Here is a 20,809-nt window from a genome sequence, read left to right as displayed (position 1 = left end):
ACTGTAACTCCATTTATATGCATTAATCACATACAATGTATATATGTGTATATATATATATATATATACACACACACACACACACATATATATATGTATATATAATCCAAAATACACAAAGCTCAAATTGTTAGAACAGGGAAATTAAAATAGGCAAATTACAATGGGAGATTTTTAAAACCTGTTCTCTCAGTAGCTGATAGAATTAACAGACAAGAAAAAATCAGTGAGGATAAAGAAAAACTGAACCATATTAACAAACTTGACCTAGTTGTCAAGCACACTAAGCTCAACAAAGACAGATATTATGTGTTTTTTTCTAAAATGCACTTGGAAGGAAAATGGACCACATATTGAGCATAAAAGAGATCTCAAAAGTTTCAGAAGACTGAAAACTCACATGTACTCAAGCTACAGTAGAATGAAGCAAAAATTAAAAAAAAAAAAATAGATTCCTCCCACACCAAAAATGTTTGAGAATCTAGCAATATACTTTTAAATATCCCAAGGATAAAACAAAAATTACAATGGAAATGGTAGTAAAAATATGACATTGATTAGATGGGTATGAAATCTATAGTTTTAATTAAATATATGTATACAATAGGAAAAAGACTAAATTTCATGATGTGAATAGTCACTGAAAGTTTCTAACAGAAAGAACAGCAAATTAACTCCAAAGAAAGAAGAAGGAAGTGATATAGACCAAAAATTAATAATGTAGGAAAAATATATACAACAGAGCCAATAAAACCAAAAGTGGATTTTTCAGGGGAAAAAAGTAACAATCTCATTATTCCTTTGTGAAACTGACTTCTCAGTTGCTTATAATAATCTCCAATTTATTATCATCATAGAAAAGTGATTTTAAAAAAAGAATAGCAAACATTATTAAATACTTTCTATATGCCTGTGCCATTCTAAATATGTTATATATACCAATTCTACTAATACAAGAAACCTATCAGGAAACTGGAATAGAACAGTACTTGCGGAACAGACTGGTTCCAGACACAGCCTCCATAAAACAGCACACAGTCCTAGTTGCAGGCATACAGAGCAATTTATTCATTAAATTTGTTAAACTTACTAATCAACTTCAGAATTTTAATATTTAAACCATACTATTCCTTGGCAAATCATATACCCTTCTTGATTTATTCTTTCATTATATTATTTTCACAAATCTCACTCTAAATTGTCATTCTTTCCACAACCCAACTGACTACTTAATGCTATCAAATTCATTTCCTAAGAAAAACACTATACACTGATCACACAAGAAGAGGCTGCCAGATAGCAGTGGGTATATGTGCTTTGTCTGGACCACAGAATGTTTTGTTTTAATGTGAATTAAAGACAATAAATTTATATTAAAATGAATACTTTAAAAAAATAATTGGAAGATCTGGCAACCTTGTGCCTGAATTCCTATACAGCAACACTTTTATCTAGAGCTGAGTAGTGGTTTGTTTTCTCATCCACAGAGGTTACAGAGTGTCTCTATGGGTCACAGTACTCAACACCTATCCTAACTCCTGAATGCATCTGACTTCATGACTCCTGGATTTCAGGATAAAGTCTATGCTTCCTATTTGGTTTTCCCCACAATTTGGCCCAACAAGAACCTTCTAGTTTAACTGGATTATACCTCACAATTTTCAGAATGAGTTTTATGTAAAAATTACTAGAATTTCTAGTGAATTTCTAGACAGTATAGGCTGATAGGATTACATCACACTCTCTTATTTGTGCCAAAAGGCACCGGAAACTGGGGTTTCAGACGCTATAACAGAAGGACTGGGGTTTTGTTGAAATGATTTTAGATTTTCTTGAAAAAATGTTTAAGATAAAATGTCGAGAGTCTTCTCCTTACTCAACTGGGTTTTATTTCCAAAGGGGTCTTTCATGATCTCTAACTTCCATTAGCTTGTTTGACATGGGTTCTCTTCATTTATAAATGATTGTCAAATTTCTGATACAGTATGTTTTACTCTCCTCTGTATTAATAAAACATTTAAGGATTTATGAAGGACCTTTTTACTGCCCCAGAAGAGGTTGATATTTAAATTCTTTGTGAAATAAAAACTTTTCTTTACTTTTAAAAATTGTGATGTAATTTTTAAAAAATCCAAAAAACCTAACATTTGTATTCAAGATGGTATAGCTTTGTGTGTGAGTATCTTTCAGACAGGACCAACATGGACTTTGGCCTGATCTGTATTTAGGGAGTGTGTTTTAGTGTGCAATTTGCAATGTGTGTCTCTGGTATGTTGCTAAATCTTGGCTCCAACCATCCTAAGTAGCTATGTGACCTTATATAGAAGTCATAACTTTTCTGAGGCTGTTTCTTATCTATGAAATAGTACTTCTTAATAGTACTCACTTTGTAAAATTATTATGAGGATAAAATGGAATAATAAATACATGCATGGTGCCTGGCCTATAGTAAATGTTTAATAAAGTTATTATTCCTATGTAACCAATTTCAGTTTTTCTCTGGAAAAACAATAACATTTCCTACTTATGTTTTTTATTCTTATCCTTCATCATATACTGTGCCACACTACTTTTTTAATCTTTCATATTTCTTTTTTGGTTTAAAAATAATAACTGAATTACATAAGTTCCTTATGGAAAATTTGATTTCACGAGAATATCCCCAGTGCTTTGCATAGTCCAAGCAACAGAGGATACAGATACTTGATGAAAATGTTCAATATATACTGCAAGAAAGAACTGAAGCAAAAAAAAAAAAAAGAATAATTTGAAGAGCTTGTGTTCAGATTGTTCTTAATGTAAAACAATTTAAGATACTGAGATTTAGTATACCATGTAAGTCAACGTGAGCAACCTTACTGCCTTCCACTTAAGAAAGGCAGGTCAGGGACAAAGACAAATTAAAGTGTTTAAAAGAAGTGATGCTGAGGTCTTTTACTTTCGAGCAGGAAGGGGTTGTTTGTGTGTGTCTGTGTATGTGCATGTATATGTATACTTATATTGCTTTTGTTTAAAGGCATTAGAAAGCTGCTTAAACAACACTGAGTAGTGCCAAGATTCCTGAGGGGAGGAGTGAGTTAACAGCCTACAGCTGTTACTTTCCTAGGGACATTTGTGAATTCTGAGAACAGAACAAAAAGTTGAGAAAAGTATGCTTTGTGACAGGCCCACTGTTGGAGGACAAACAAATCAGCAGTGTTTTGGCAGTCTTACTATGTTAGATGGACAAAACTGAAAATCTGAGAGGCCAAAAGTCATGAGACTCACTGGGTGCAAAACTGAGTTGACTGTTCCTCAATACACTTGTAGAATATCTGAAACTATACAGGGTGAAGGGACAAAAACTCAGCAGAAAGTCTCTGAAAAGCAGAAAGAATTTTCTATCTTGCCTGAGAAGATGAGCGTTGTAAATAGTACCTATGAGAATGAAGGGACTTCTCAGGTAGCGCAGTGGTAAAGAATCTGCCTGCCAATGCAGGAAACACAAGAGACGTGAGTTTGCACCCTGGGTCAGGAAGAGCCCTGGGAGTAGGAAATGGCAGCCCACTCCAGTATTCTTGCCTGGAAAATTTTATGAGGAGCCTGGTGGGCTACAGTCCATGGGGTCGCAAAGAGTTGAACATGATTGGGCGGCTGCACATATATTCACATGAGCAGGAAGGGGTCTGTAATCACACCAACTCTCAGGTAAAAGTCAAAAGCACTGAAAATGAAGAACTCAATAGGTTTTAAAAAAAAATATTTAGAGAAAAATTACAAAGATGAAGAGTTCTTGTACACAGAAACGTCACCCTTCATCCAAGTTCTCTTAATATTAACACTTCATACAAGCAGAGTAAATTTTGCAAAACTAAGAAATTAACATTGTATACTATTATCTAAACTACAGACTTTATTTGGATTTCACCAATTTTTTCAATAATGTACTATTTCTGTTCCAGGATCCAAAATAGGATGCTGTGCTGCATTTGGTCATCGTTTCTCCTTTGTTTCCTCCAATCTGTGATAAGTTTCTGTGCTGCTGTCTCCTGATTTTGACATACCAGTCAGCTATTTTGTACCAAGTTTCTCCATTTGGTTTTGTCTGATGTATTCTCACATTTAGGCCAAGGTTATGGGTTTGGCAGAATATGACACAGATCCTTCACATCCCCTGATATAAAGGGATGCATGCTATCAACATTGGTTATCACATGATGTTAATCTTGATCACTTTGATAATAAAGTGGTGCCATCTGCCAGATTTCTCCACCAAAACTGTGTGCACTCAGTCAGTCACTTGTGTCCAACTTTTTGTGACCCCATGGACTGTAATCTGCCAGGCTCCTCTTTCCATGGGATTTTTCTCGGCAAGGATACTGGAGTGGGTTGCCATTTCCTCTTCTAACCCAAGGATCAAATCTCTGTCTCCCACATTGGCAGGTGACTCTTTACCACTGTGCCACCTAAATTATTATTTCGTTTTTTCCATGTTCTATTCTTAGACGTAAATCAAGCCCAGCCCAAGAGCAAGAGAAGAATTAAGCTCTATTCTTAGAGTGGGCAATATCAACAATTATTATTTAGGATTCTTCGGTAAGGAAGATTGGTTCATTCTCACCATTATTTATTCATTGTTTCATTTACATCAATGTGGATTCATGGATATTTATTTCATATAATTCAATACTAATGCTATTTTGTTGCTCAAATTATTCAAGAAATGGCCAGTTGGGGGGCTCATTCAGGTTGCTCCTGTGTCCGTTAGACAGATATACCCCTATTCCTCTTACATTTTGAACAATTCATCACTTTCCATAATGTAAGATGTTCTAGGCTCTACCCTGAGAATTAACTATTGCTCCAAGAAAAAAGGCCTGTTGATTTTCATAGAAAATAAATATTCAGAAATAATAGGTGTTAGATCTGGGAGCTGGGTATGCTTATTGTTATTCGGTTGTCACTCCCTCTAGGCCCTTTCAAAGGGTAAAGACAGGAAAATATGTGAGTATACTAACACATGTATACTCATAGCTATAACTCTGAATTAATCTATTTGTATATATTAAAAAAAAACATGAATTAAAATTGTCATCTCAGACTCTAATCCAGCATCACAGAGTTCATTCTAGCTTTATCCATCTTGTTTCTTTGTAACTTCTTTTTCTGACAGTGAGAAACCTGGTTATTTTATCCACAATTTATTTACTTATTTGTCCAACTCTCATATAAATGTAAAGCATTTTCGAATTGTTAATCCATATCACTGTGTAAAGCACATTTATCTACTAGAGCAAGGGTTGGCAAACAGCTCCCAGGGCAATTCTGGCCCTTTGCCTGTTTTGGTATGACTGATAGCTGAGAGTAATTTTTATGCTCTTAAATGACTAGGTGGGGAAAGACAGAGCATTTCATGAAAATTTCAAGGAATTCACATTTTAGTGCACATGGATAAAGTTTTACTGGAACACAGTCATGATCATTTGTTTATGTGTTCTCTATGACTGCTTTTGTGCTCTATTAGTAGAGTTGAGTAGTTATAACAGAGATCCCACAGCATACACACAGAAAATAATTACTATCTGGCTCTTTCCAGAAAAAGTTTGGTTAATTTCCAAATAAGAATATAGAGATCATGTAGTTCTTCTTGGCTTTAGCTTTACAGTATCCAGCCAAAACACCATATTCTGAAGTTATTTAGATAAGCTAATTTAGAGACAAGTCTTGTAATTTTAATACTGCTAGTTCATTATAATCTACATTAAATCTTCAAAAGAGTCAACATGACACATTAAATTTTTATATAATAAATTTAACTCTTTCTAATGTATATTAGAAGAGTAAAATATTCTGTCTCCCCCCACAAAGTCATTTAAAAATATAAAAACTACTCTCAGCTATCAGCCATTTTCCTAGGAGTTTTGACAAATATATTAAGTCATATATCAGTCATACCAGTATATTAATCAGTGCCTGCACCCTAAAAATTCCCGTGAGGTGAGTTTCTTTGCAGTGAACAGCTTCTGTGTCTCCTAACCTTTGCTATTTTAACAATGTCATATCAATAAAATCATGCAATATATAGCTTTGGGGTTCTGGCTTTTTTCATTTAGCAAACTAAATTTAAGATTCATCATGTAACATTCATTAATAGCTTACTCTTTTTTGTTTCTGAATAATATTTCATTGAATGGCTATACCATGGTTTGTTCACCATTCATAATTAAAGAACACGTGTTTTTGGAAATGATGAATAAAGTTTCTATAAACATTCAGCTTCCCTGGTGGCTCAGAGGTTAAAGCGTCTGCCTCCAATGCGGGAGACCCGGGTTAGATCCCTGGGTCAGGAAGATCCCCTGGAGAAGGAAATGGCAATCCACTCCAGTATTCTTTCCTGGAAAATCCCATGGATGGAGAAGCCTAGTAGGTTACAGTCCACGGGGTCGCAAAGAGTCGGACACGACTGAGCGACTTCACCTTACCTTACCTTACCTTACCTTAAACATTCACGTACAGGTTTCTGTGTGAAGATATGCTTTCAGTTCACTTGGGTAAATAGCTAAGAGAAGGACTGCTGGGTCATATGGCAAGTGTATGTTTAAACTTACACAAAACTACCTTCAAACTGTCCTCAAGAGTGGCTGTAAGTTTGAGCATTCCCACCAGCATTAAATGATAATTCCTGTTGTTCCATATCCTTGACAGTATTTTTAGGGTTTCTTTTTAGGGAGGCACTGGGGGGTAGTTTTGTTTAACAAATTCTAATAGGTGTGTAATAGTATCTTAGGTTGTATTAATTTGCATTTCTATATTGACTACTGAGCATCTTTTCATATGCTAACTGGATAAAATGTCTGTTCAGATCATATGCCCAGTTTTAATTTTATTTATTTATTTATCGTTGAGCTTGAAGAGTTGTTTTATATATTTCAGTTTTGGATATAAGTCCTTAACTATATATGTGATTTACAAATATTTTTATTTAGACAAGGGTTAATCTTTCTATTCTCTTAACAGTGTCTTCATAGAGCAAAAAAATTTAATTTTAATAACATCTACCAATAACTTGCCTTTTCCTTTATAGGGCTTCCCTGGTGGCTCATATGGCAAAGAATATGCCTGCAATGCTGGAGACCTGGGTTTGATCCCTGGATCAGGAAGATTGTCTGCAGAAGGGACTGGCAACCCACTCTAATATTCTTGCCTGGAGAATCCCAAGGGCAGAGAAGCCTGGCAGGCAACAGTCTACAGGGTCACAAAGAGTCAGACATGACTGAGCGACTAACACTTTCACTTTCCTTTTCCTTTATAGATCATGTGTTTGATGCCGTATCTAAAGTCATTTAAAAATATAAATTAAATGGATTTTCTACTATGTTTTGTGCTGGGCTTAGTTGCTCAGTCATGTCCAGCTCTTTTGCAACCCCATAGACTGCAGCCTGCCAGGCTCCTCTTCCATGGGGATTCTCCAGGCAAGAATACTAGGGTGGGTTGTCATGCTCTCTTCTAGGGGATCTTTCCAACCCAGAGATTGAACCCAGGTCTCCTGCATTGCAGGCAGATTCCTTACTGTCTGAGGCACCAGATAAATCCTAATATACTGGAGTGGGTAGCCAATCCCGTCTCCAGGGGATCTTCCTGACCCAGGAATCAAACCTGGGTCTCCTGCATTGCAGGCGTATTCTTTACCAGCTAAGCTACCAGGGAAGCCCCTACTATGTTTTAGGTCTATGATATATTTTTGATATATTTTTAATTATGTGCCAGCAGTTTGTTTTTGGTTGTCCACAACCAAGTGTTAAAAAGAGAATAAATGCAAAGACTCCATTTAATTGGGTTTATACTTTTGTTAAAAATCAGTACTTGTGTGGGTCTATTTCCAGAGGATTTCTTCTATTCCTTGATATATGTGTCTATAAGTTAATCAATACCACAGTCTTCATTGGTGGCACAGTGATAAAGAGTCCATTTGCCAATGCAGGAGCCACAAAAGACTCGGGTTCAATCCTTGGGTTGGGAAGATCATGTGGAGTAGGAAATGGCAACCAGCTCTAGGATTCTTGCCTGGAAAATTCCAGGGACAGAAGAGCCTTGCAGGCTACAGTCCATGGGGTCACAAAGAGTTGGACACAACTAAGTGCCTGAGCGCGTGCGTGCGCGCGCACACACACACACACAGTCTTCATTGCTGTGCTTTACAGTTAAATCTTAAAATTAGGTGGTGGATCCTCCAATTTTGTTCTTTCAGAACTTCTTTGGTATCTCAAGTACTCTTCCATTCACATTTTAGAATCAGCTTATCAATATCCATTTGAAAGCTTGATGGGGTTTTATGATTTCATTGAATCTAGAGTTCAAACTGGGAAAATCTGACATCTTAACATTAAGTCTTCCAACCAATGAATATGGTGTAACTCTGTTTTAGTTCTCTCTTCTTTGATTTCTTTCGACAGTGTTTTGTAGTTCTCAGAACGCAGATCCTGCATTCTGTATAATCCTGTTAGAGTTATATGTAAGCACTTCAGTTTCTGGTGCTATTGTAAACTATATGGATTTTCTTTTTTTAAATTCCAGTTGTTCATTGCTAGTATATAGGAAAAAATTACTTTCTTTTTATCCTGTGACATTGATAAACTTACTGCTTAGGAGTTTTTCTGTAGATCATTTGGAATTTTCTACATAAATAACCATATCCTTTGCAAATAGTTTTGTTTCTTCCCTTCTAACCTTTATGCCTTTTATCTATGTTCTTATCTATCCGTATAATCTAAGACTCCCAGTATGATGTTAAAGAAATGGTGAGAGCGGGCTTGGTTGCCTTGCTTCTGAGCTTAGGGGGAAAAAGCATTTAGTCTTTTACCATTAAGTATAACATCAGCAGTAGGTTTTAAATAAATTTATATTTAAAAAAAGATGCTTCTTAATTAGGTTAAGGAATGCTTCTACCTCAATTTTACCAAGAGTGTTTAACAAGAATAGAGTTAAACTTTGCTGTATACTTTTTCCGTCTATTGAAATGACACAGAACAAAATGTATTTAATCTGTTAATAGGATGAATTTACATTGTGTTTCTGGAATAACTCTACTTGATTACAATACATTTTCCTTTTTATATATTGCTGATTCTAATTTGCTAACATGTTGTTAAGGATTTTTATGTATATATTATATGGGAGTTTGGTCTATTTTTCTTTTCTTGTAACATCATTATCTATTTGACATTAGAAGAAATGTTGATATCATGAGATGACCCAGGATGTATTTTTTCTTCTATTTTCAGGAATGTGTAAAACTAGCATTATGTTTTCCTTAAAGGTTTGGTTGAATTCACTAGAGAAAGCCTCTGGGCTTAGGGTTTTCTTATATGGGAGACTCCTAACTTTAAATTAAATTTCTTTAATGAGATAAAAAAAATTAAAAACATTAAAACAAGCATAAGATACACATGATATACAGTCTAAAGACCCTATAGAAGTGTAATTTGAAATTCCAGAGGGACAGTATTGGAACAGAACTAATGTTTAACGAAAGAATGAATGGGTTTTCCAAAATTGATGAAAGATATCAACTTAAAAATTTAAGAAGTTCTGTAAATAATGTAGAATTAATCCAAGAAAACTACATTTAGGCATATCATAGATTACTAAACACAAAGTTGAAGAGCAAATCTTAAATGCAACAGCACGGGGAAACCCTACAGTACTTCAGAGGAATGACAGGTGACATTCAAGTGACACAAAAGAAGCCAGAAGACAGTGAATGGCTTCCTTAAAGTGTCACAGGAGGAAACGCCCTAGTGGTCCAGTGGTTAGGACTCCATGCTTTCACTGCTGAGAGCAGAGGTTCAATCCCTGATTGGGGAACTAAGATCCCTGTGGTATGGCCAAAAATTAGAAAGATAAAGCGTCAAAAGGAAACAGCCACCAACCTGGATATAATACAGAATTTTATAATCCTACATAAAAGTAGAACCATGATGTTTTTAAACAAACAAAATTGGAATTCAAAGCCAGGATAGTAACATTAAAGAAAGTACTACAGGGGGTAGGAAAATGACTCAAAAACTGAAATTGGAACATGGAACCTCAGGAAAGGATGAGTAATAACAGAGAAGGTAAATATGTGATTAAAATGAATAAACATTACTACACAAGCAAAATGAATTTGTTGTATGTTTTACATATGTAGAATCAAAATGCAAGATAATAGATATCCAAAAAATGAGGCAGGTTAAAAAAACAGTTAAATGTTTTTAGGTCCCAACATTATCGGCGAGGTCAAGAAAGAAATAATTTGTTATGTATGCAAGTTGCAATCTCTAGGGAAACCAATAACATAGTTTAAAAAAGTGAAAAACAAGTTAATAAAAAGGAAAAGGATTATAAAAAAGTTATTAACTCAAATGAAAGCTGTATTAGTCACATAAGAATTCTAGATTTTCAATCTGGAAAAAATCTCATGTGCTATTCACAAGATACACACTTTAAATATAATGATTAAAAAAAGGATGGAAAATATACACCATGTATATATGGCCAAAATAAAGTTGCTATAACTATATGCCTAGCAGTGTAGGTGTTGCTACATAGTACTATGAAACAAGAAATAATACTAGAAATAAAAAAGGACACTTTACAATAAAAGGTTTGTATCATAGTCTGAAATCTGTATCCAACCAACATGGCTTCAAAATATATAAAACAAAGTTAACAGAACTAGAAAGAAAAAGAGACATCCACAGTCATAGAATTTGAAACTTTCTTGAAATTTGTCACCTTCCTACCACTATGCAGAAAAAATAATTCCTACTAGATCATATGCTTAAATGTGAAAGAATACAAAAAGTCTTTAGAAGAAAACATAGGATGGAGTCTTGAAGTAAACTAAGAGAAGAAATTTTCACATACTGAAGGATGGAGAAGTCATTCTGTCCTCTCCGTCATGTGGCTTGAACTTTACGCTAATTACAGCCAGTTCTTATGGCCAGCAGTTTTTCTGAACTTTATCGAACTCCAGGATACTAGCAGTTCTCAAGACATCTGCAGCAGCAGTCAGCTGCAATCTTAAGGTCACAAGGTCTCCACTTGTGACTACACAGCCATTTCGGACCATAACCAATCTTTACTTAACTCATCTATCTATAAATCCATGGGTTTTGCTGATATAAGCCTCTTCTACTTTGTAGTCTGGAGGAACACAATTCAAGTGCTGCTGCTGCTGCTAAGTCGCGTCAGTCGTGTCCGACTCTGTGCGACCCCATAGATGGCAGCCCACCAGGCTCCCCCATCCCTGGGATTCTCCAGGCAAGAATACTGGAGTGGGTTGCCATTTCCTTCTCCAAAGCATGAAAGTGAAAAGTCAAAGTGAAGTCGCTCAGTCGCGTCCAACTCTCCGTGACCCCATGGACTGCAGCCTACCAGGCTCCTATTTTCCAGGCAAGAGTACTGGAGTCGGGTGCCATTGCCTTTTCCCAATTCAAGTGCTACTCCTTCACAATTCAAACTTCTTGGGCTATAGTTCTCAGTCTGGCTCTAATAAAATATTTCTATTCTTATTTTAGATTGTTTATTGATTATTTCCATTGATAAGACAAACATTCTAAAAATGCTAATAAAAAAGGTAAATTGGATTCATTGGACTTAAGAACTTCTTTTCATCAAAAGATATCATTAAAAGAAAGAAAAGGCAAGGTACAGAGTGGGAAAAGAAAATTATAAAACATATATCTGACATATCAAGAATCTATATGGAAATTTTAACAAATTAAAAGAGACAATGCAGTATAAAAACGGGCAAGTAACTTGAACAAATACTCACAAAAGAGAATACCCAAATAGCCAATAAACTAGTCACCAGGAAACAGCAAATTGAAACCATTATGTGATAAAACTACTCACAATCAAAATGTCAAAATTAAAATGCATGTATGCACATGCACATATACATGCATACAACCTATCAAGTAGGAGTGAGCAATGAAACAAACTGAACTCATTCACAAGGGTAGTGGGAGTGTAAATTGTAAAAATCACTTGGAAAAGCTTAACGTTTATACAGTTTATGACTAAGCAATACAGTGGTGGCAACATACCCAAATAAAATGTATACAATGTTATCTGAGGATACATACTGTTCATAACATTTCTAAAATAGCTCAAACCAGAAACAACCCAAAGGTCCATCAATAGATGAATGCATTAACCAATGGTAGTATTTTCACACAATGAGATACCATACAGCAGCAAGAGTGAAGAACTAGGTAACAAGATGTCTGCATTGCAAAAATATCCGAACTAGAAAAACAAAATGAAAAATAAGAAAAAAAAGAGAAAAGACATGGTAGGATGTCACTGCTATGAACATAAAAATATGCAATACTTTTACTTCTAATCTTCTAACACTTCTAACCTTGTTATTAGAAGTTAGGATAATGTTAATCTTGGGACAGGCAGTCACTGGGACTATCTGTAATTATATTATACTTTGAAAACAAGTTTAATTTAAAATCAGTATGCATAATAGAAGCTTTCAACTATATAACATGATGCCAATGTCATATAATCCAGTTATATTCCCAGGACCAAGCTTGGTGTCCAACATGACTCCTGATAATTGTTTTTAAATAAATGACTGAAACAAGATACCAAACATGAAAAGAATAATATGTAATTATTTCCCACCTCTCATTTATTTTTATGTTCATTTGCCTTAAGTCAGATTCTCATACTGATGTTATTTAGTACTAAACTGATAAACCTGACCTCCTCTTTTCCTCTTTTAAGTATTTAATTAGCATAAAAATCAGCTGGGAAACTTCTCCAAAACACATGTCTCATCCCTTCTCTCATTCTACCATTCAATCAAATCTATTTGCAGGAAATGGAATTTATTCTGGGTCATAAAACAAGAGTTCCCATATTTTGAAGGCTGTGAAAAATCATGAAGTCACTACTTACTGACTCTTTATGAGATAGGTATCACTAATATTTTTTTATAGTTAACATGATCTGTGTCAAACATTTTGCATAATGACTCAGGTCAGGCAGGAAGTTAGATATGTTCCCTTTAGCTAAACCACTGACTTCCATTAAATGGAGGTTGTATCTTTTCTTTTCCTTCCCAGGGATTAAATATCGTGAGCGTCAAACATCTTGGGTGGTTTTCATGCCTAATTTAAAAAAAAAGCCTTCAAGAGAAAAATTTAGAAACTAACATATAAATGTCTTTGATGAGCCTGATGTGATTTCAAGACATTCTTTACCCGGTCATGGATCTCATCACAGTTGGAAGGTGAACACCAATCAGAATGGAACCTGTAGACATAAAAAACAAAGATGACTTGCAGCCAGAGGGAGAGAAAAATAAATAACCAAATGCCAGACACATAGTTACTTTTTCTTATCCCTTTGTGATAACATATAAGGATTAGAATAACATATTTTCTTTCTTTGACTGAGGATGAGAGACAGATATAAAATCAAATACTCAACCTCAACTGTAGTATTAGGTCCTCACAATATGTTCAATTAATAGTCGAACAAAGTTGGACATGCTTTGGGGACAGCAAGTCTATATACCTAACCATTTTAACAATGTCCATATATAATTCTTTAAAGCTTTATCTCTAAACAAAGATACAAATTTTTATATTAGAGCAATAATTCCACATATAGTACCTTTAAAATTATTTTCCATTCTCGGAATTAAACATGCCAAAGAAGAAGTAAAGCAGCCCATCATTTCTCTTTCTCATGCATTTCCCAAACTCAAAACTGGCACTAGTATAATTAAGATATCTTGCTTTATTAAGTGACAATGAAAATTTCTACATCCATCTGATTATAAGGTATCTACATGACATATTCTTGATAATTCCTTTATAAAGGAAGTGAGTGAAAGTCATTCAGTCGGGTCCAACTCTTTGTGACACCATGGACTATACAGACCATGGAATTCTCCAGGCCAGAACACTGGAGTGGGTAGCTGTTCCCTTCTCCAGGGGATCTTCCCAACCCAGGGATCGAACCCAGGTCTCCCACACTGCAGGCAGATTCTTTACCAGCTGAACCACAAGGGAAGCCCAAGAATACTGGAATAGGTAGCCTATCCCTACTCCAGCAGATCTTCCTGACCCAGGAATCTAACCAGGGTCTCCTGCATTGCAGATGGATTCATTATAAAGGAATGAGTTACTAAAATGCTAATAGTTTGCTTAAAACCTTCTAGCTTCTAAGTTTACCCTTACAAAGTTATAATTTTATGTGTTCACACAAAGTATAAACTAATAAGCAGGATAAGTGATTTACATAATCTGTTTTAAAGAATTCAATCAATAATGGATGATCCAACTGTATCTAAATCTTAATCTCCTGCATCTGTAATAGGAAGTGTAGCCTGCACTTATGGAAATATATTGGCAGGCCTTATTATTGGCTACGTATGTAACACATCTTGAAAATGAGAGACTCAAATGTGCAGCTCCAGGAGGATCTCTTTGATGATACTGTGAGAGGATCCACTAGTCTGTGCTGTGGTATAAGGAATGACTGCCTAACAGTCGTACTTCATTTAGAAAGCAAAACCTTTAGCATGAGAATATCAGCTCCTATTAAATTAGATTTGCTATTATTTCTTAGTCTGATTTTATTAATAACTCTATAAGCTAATATAATTATGCCATAATATTAATATTTACACTTTGAAGAGAAAACTGGTTTTGAAACATAACACTTATAATCAAAAGTGAAACCTGTTTATGGTGTACTAACTCTACTGGAGTTATTCTTTTAAAAGGCTTAAAGCAATAAGGACCTTCACGATAAATAAAGTCATTTGCTTAGAGTCGCTGATAAAGCTTTCAAAAGTGTATTTATTCCTATACATGATAAAGAGTCAGCATTTTACAGCAGTCTTAGAGGAAAACTTATTTAATTTTAATGAATATGTACCCAGAAAAAATAGAGCTGTATGTTGTCATACTCCCAATTTTGCCAAGGACATACAATCTACGTTTACATCAGTTTAAATTGTTTATTGATTCCAATGGATTGTATAAACACTCTAGTATATTTCTCAGTCACCTAAAAGCCAGATCATAGAAAGTCTTATATTTAAACATGTGGTACTAAGCATGCTAAAAAGAACAAAATGTTTTTTCTCTTGGTAACTTGTCTTAAAGACATATTATCTGATATATTTTACTTTCCTTTACAGACTAGATCTAGATTTTTTTAGAAAATACACTCGAAGTAGAGGTGTTCTGTCTTAGTGAAAATAAAAAAGTTTATTTATACTAGAAAGTACCCAAATAAAATTTTATCAACTTATTTAGAAGTGTTCAAACTAAATAACTATTATATTCTTTAATTTTAAAAGTACCTCAAATTTCTTCCAGTCATAGGTAAAATATGTAATGTTTAATATCTGAATCACTGGTATCCTTCTAGCAAAGAACTTATTTATCTATATCTACTATCCAACGTCAAAATAAATGCTCTCACCTACTCTAAACCATCCCCTGCACTGAAATATGAAAAAGGGACAGCTGACATTAGCTAGCCTCAATAAAGAATTTTTGAAAACAGCCTCAATGAAGAATTTATCAACCTGACTTCAAAATACTGAGACAAAATTATATACAAGAAAAAAACAACACAAGATTAAATTTGATATTTTACTATAGCAGTAAACAATTGGAGACTTCTTCAAAATATGCAGAAAAATAAATCAGTGTTCATAGTAAGATATCCAAGGAGTTATAGGTTTAAAAAATGCTTGAAAACCTACAGATATAGCAAAGAGCCTAATTAAGAAAACCACAAGTGCTTAATTCTAAAAGCAGGGAAAAGTAGAGTAGCACCAACTGAACGTTTGAACATCTGAGCAATCGTGGAATGCAAAGAAAGTCCCCTGATAAGAGAGACACAAGTTATCAGACTTCAGTAGAAAAACCTCTCTTTGAGAGCTTCTCTCGAACTTTTAAAAGCTACCGATACACAGACATATCTCCCTATATAGATGCATGTAGGTATGTATGTATCTACCTACCTACCTATCTGAACTTGATTTCCAGAGGCATGATTGACTTGTAACATTAGTCAAAATTACCTGATTTAGGATGAGCGTCTCTAGCATTCCTTCATATACCTATTTCAAATGGTTACAGGACTAATGATGAAACAAATTTATGTGTTCATAACAGGGGTGCTTTAGTATACAGTCCCCAAACTGGCACACACTTGTTTGAATCATTGGCTTTGAGATGAACTTTTGATAGATTCTCTACAGCTACTTTAAACTTTCTTATTTATGCCTGATGACCCTAGCATGCTGTAGAGATTTAGTGTGCCATTTTAGCTTTTTGATACCATGTGTGATGATAGATTATATTTCTATGTGTTAACAGTATATCTCTTAGGTTTTCAAATTTCTACAAAATTTCTTAAATACCAAGGGTTGGGTTTGTTTGCCTTTTTTTTTTTTTTAATTTATGACAATTCTTGTTTTCTATGTTACAAACTGTGAGGGAGGCAAGGAATTTTCAATTTGGATTCAACAACAACAAAAACAGATGAAGAGGAATTATATCTTTCACATTCAAATTATAACAAGTGTCTTAACTTTGCCAAAACATTTTTAGAGGAGAACTCGATCATTAACATTAAGATTCTCTTGGCAGTTGGCGGTAGGTGATTTGATGAAAGCAGGTGATAATAAGTATCATTATTATCAGTAAAAGAAAAAATATAACCTATGCTATTTTCATACATAAGCCATGACTATAATGTTAAATTCCTATGAATCTCTTAAAAACAATTATCATATATTCTATTTTTCACTTTGGAAACTACAATATTTAATTAGGGTTAAAGTGACTCTAATTAATAAACTCACTATAGTTAATAAACTCAGTTTGAGAGAACTGGGCTGGGGAGGAGTATCTGACACTGTGCAATACGTTCTAAGCAAAAAAAAATTACAGTGACTCTTAAAATCAAATTACCCTTTTACAAATAATCACGTGACATACATAATTACTGCCTGTTCTTTTCTAATGATTATTCAAAAATTAATACAGAAATAGAAACTAAGCATTACCTTTCCCTGAGAGAAGCTCGATTTAACACAGGGCTTGGAGAATGCTTTGGCATGGTAGAGGGTGCTGAATGAACAAGTAAGGTCCTGGCTGAATGCTGGGGCTTGCTGCATGACCTTGAACTCAGATAGTCTTCACACCTTTCCAAAGAGTCATCGAAGTCTCTCCCATGAGGTGTTCTGATGACCTGTTCAAAAATTACATACATATACACAGGAGATATATATAATATATATATACGTATATATAGTGATATTATACACATACACAACATTTGTAAAAGTAAAAAAAAAATCAAATATAATGTCACAGCTATATTTGAAGGTAAATTTCATTAGGGGGTTCCCTGGTGATCTAATGGTTAAGATTCCATGCTTTTACTACCATGGCCTGGGTTCATTCCCTAGTTGGGGAACTGAGATCCCACAAACTGCGTGGCAAAATAGGTTAAAAAAAAAGATAATGTATGTAAAACACATGAAAATTCTCGACACAGAACACGTCCTCTGTAAGTGGATTCAAACGTTAAAAGCTATTTTGGGCTTCCCTGGTGGCTCAGCAATAAACAATCAGCCTGCTAATGCAGGAGACATGGGTTTGATCCTTGCGTTGGGAAGTTCTCCTGGAGAAGGAAATGGCAACCCACTCCAGTATTCTTGCCTGGAAAATCCCCTGGATAGAGGAGCCTGGCAGGCTACAGTCCACAGGGTTGCAGAGCCAGATAAAACTGAGCTACTGAGCATAGCAATCGTTACTACCACTGTATGACTAAGCATTGAATAATCTGATTATTCAATCCACATGTCCAAAATCACTGCAGATGGTGACTGCAGCCATGAAATAAAGACATTTGCTCCTTGGAAGAAGAGCTATGATCAACCAGACAGCATATTAAAAAGCAGAGACATTATTTGCCAACAAAGGCCCATCTAGTCAAAGCTATGGTTTTTCCAGTAGTCATGTGGGGATGAGAGTTGGACTATAAAGAAAGCTGAGCTCCAAAGAATTGATGCTTTTGAACTGTGGTGTTGGAGAAAACTCTCGAGAGTCCCTTGGACTGCAAGGAGATCAAACCAGTCAGTCAATCCTAAAAGAAATCAGTCCTGAATATTCATTGGAAGGACTGATGCTGAAGCTGAAACTCCAATACTTTAACCACCTGATGCTGGGAAAGACTGAAGGCAGGAGGAGAAGGGGATGACAAAGGATGAGATGGTTGGATGGCATCACCGACTCAATGGACATGAATATGAGCAAGCTCCGGGAGTTGGTGATGGACAGGGAAGCCTGGCATGCTGCAGTCCATGTGGTCACAAAGAGTCAGATACAACTGAGTGACTGAACTGAAAATCTATAGAACTTATCAATTCCAAGGCCTTTTGAGTAGGAATGGGGTAAAGGTAGGGATGGATATATAAAGCAAATGACAAATACACATGAACTAATGATAGTCTAGCTATGAGGCCAAACAGAACAGAATGCTAGTCCTCATTCTCATCCATTAAAGCGAAGTCGATTAGTCGTGTCCGACTCTTTGCGACCCCATGGACTGTAGCCTACCAGGCTCCTCCGTCCATGGGATTTTCCAGGAAAGAATACTGGAGTGGGTTGCCATTTCCTTCTCCAGGGGATCTTTCCGACCCAGGGATCGAACCCAGGTCTCCCGCATTGTAGGCAGACGCTTTACCATCTGAGCCACCAGGGAAGCCCATACTCATCCATTGCTTCATAATAAATCAAGGCAGATAAATGAATAAATTCCTGCCCTTGGAGAACTTACATTCTAGTAAAATTTACATTCTAGTAAGGAGAAACAGATTTAAAGACACACAACCCCCTCTAAAATAAATAGGTAAAACACACAGTATATTGAAGGATGGTAAATACCATGGGAGGAAAATAAAGGAAATAAGAAGTGCTGCTGGGAGGGGTGGGAGGGATATGTCAGGAAGCAGCTGTAATTTTACATAGGGTGGTCAATGGGGACCTCACAGAGAGAACTACCCTAGCAAAATTCTATGGAGTATAGGCCTGAAAGTAAAAGTGGAGTTGCTTAGTCGTGTCTGACTCTTTGCAACCCCATGGACTGTAGCCTAGCAGGCTTCTCAGTCCATGGGATTTTCCAGGCAAGAATACTGGAGTGGGTTGCCATTTCCTTCTCCAGGGGATCTTCCCGACCCAGGGATCGAACCCAGGTCTCCCACATTGCAGGCAGACGCTTTACCCTCTGAGCCACCAGGGAAGCCCTGGTGACTCTATTAAATATCACAAGACCTAAAACATGGGGACATTCCAGAAAGAGAGAAACAAACAAATAAAACACACACACACACACAAAGATCCTGTGGGTGGAGTGGGGTGTATGCCTGATAATTAGAAATACCAAGAAAGCCAATAGGGCTAGACTGAACAGTAGGAAATAAAGTAAAAAAGGCAAATTTTAAGGATTTAGACTTCTATTTTGAATAGACAAGCTCTTTTATTTTTTTTGGAAAGTAATATCTTCTTGGCTACTGTGTCAAGAACAGTCTATACTGTGTCCACGGGCAGAGTCAAGGAAATCAATTGAGAAATTATTAACAACAAAGCATGGGAAAGAATGCTGGCTTGCCTCTGAGTGATAGCAGTAGAGGCAAAAAGTGATCAGATTCAGAAGCCATCTGGAAGATACAGTCCACAGGAACTGCTGGTACACTGTCAACGATAACATCAAAGTTTTTTGGTGAAATCACTGGAAGAATTGAGTTTGTGTACATTAGTTATACCCTTCCAATGGGCCAGATGGAAGAATAAGATATTAGGAGTCTGGTTTTCGATATGTTGAACTTCACATATCTATCAATCATCCAAACTATCAGAGTAGAGGCTCAGGGGAAGACTCAAGGTTAAACATATAAACTGGCAATATTTAGAGTCTAAATGGTATTTAAAAATATGGCACTAAGTGATGTAACCAAGGAAGTGAGCATAAATAGGAAACGTCTGAAAACTGAGCCCTGGGAATACTCCACTGTTTAGAATCTGGGAGGATGAGAAGCACACTGAGAAATGGCCAGGAAGTAAGGGAAAGAAAATGGAGAATGTATTATTCTGGGAGTCAGTTACATAACGTATTTCAAGGAAGGGGAGTAACTAGTGCAGTCAAATGTTGCTGATAAGACAAGGTAGAAAAGACTTGGAATAGTATCAATAATTTTAATAAGAGTAGCTTTGATGGAGTGATGGGAGTGTTAGGAGTTAAATAAATTCAATTCCTCTTTCTTGTTCCTTAACACATATTTAACTTCCCATCACCATATTACTGGAGAAGGCAATGGCTACACACTCCAGTATTCTTCCCTGGAGAATTCCCTGGACAGAGGAGCCCGGCGGGCTATAGTCCATGGGGTCGCAAAGAGTCAGACATGACTGAAGCAACTTGGCATGCAAGCACCATGTTAAGTGCTGAGACTACAACAGTGAACACAACAAAGTCCCTGCCTTTATGAAATTTTGTCCTAGTTGTTATTATCAACTAAATATTTGACCTTTAAGAAGGTCACTATGACTTTTAATCTTTCTCAGACTCATTTCCCCAGGGTTAATAATGGCTACCTTATATCTAAAAATCTTCCATAATTTATTTTAAGTTTCCTGCAGAATATCTAAATGTGTGAATTAGTTATAAAACAAATGTAAGCAGTTTATTATTAAAACACCACTCCTCCTTCAATACTACCACGATTTTCACTGCT

The 20,809-nt window shown here is 35.7% G+C and overlaps 1 protein-coding gene across 1 annotated transcript in view; it reads right to left on the bottom strand.

Moving 5' to 3' along the window:
- SPATA6 (spermatogenesis associated 6) overlaps positions 1 to 20,809 on the bottom strand; it is a 160,873-nt gene that overhangs the window by 24,880 nt on the left and 115,184 nt on the right. The window contains exons 10-11 of the mRNA XM_068965676.1: positions 17,078 to 17,262; positions 13,194 to 13,293 (exon numbers count right to left, since the gene is read on the bottom strand). Of these exons, the coding sequence (XP_068821777.1) occupies positions 13,194 to 13,293; positions 17,078 to 17,262 (285 nt within the window). The remainder of the gene's footprint in view (positions 1 to 13,193; positions 13,294 to 17,077; positions 17,263 to 20,809) is intronic.

This window comes from Capricornis sumatraensis, chromosome 2, assembly GCF_032405125.1.
Source record: "Capricornis sumatraensis isolate serow.1 chromosome 2, serow.2, whole genome shotgun sequence".
NCBI classification, from domain to species: Eukaryota; Metazoa; Chordata; class Mammalia; order Artiodactyla; family Bovidae; genus Capricornis; species Capricornis sumatraensis.
This window is presented reverse-complemented; position numbering and strand designations above follow the sequence as displayed.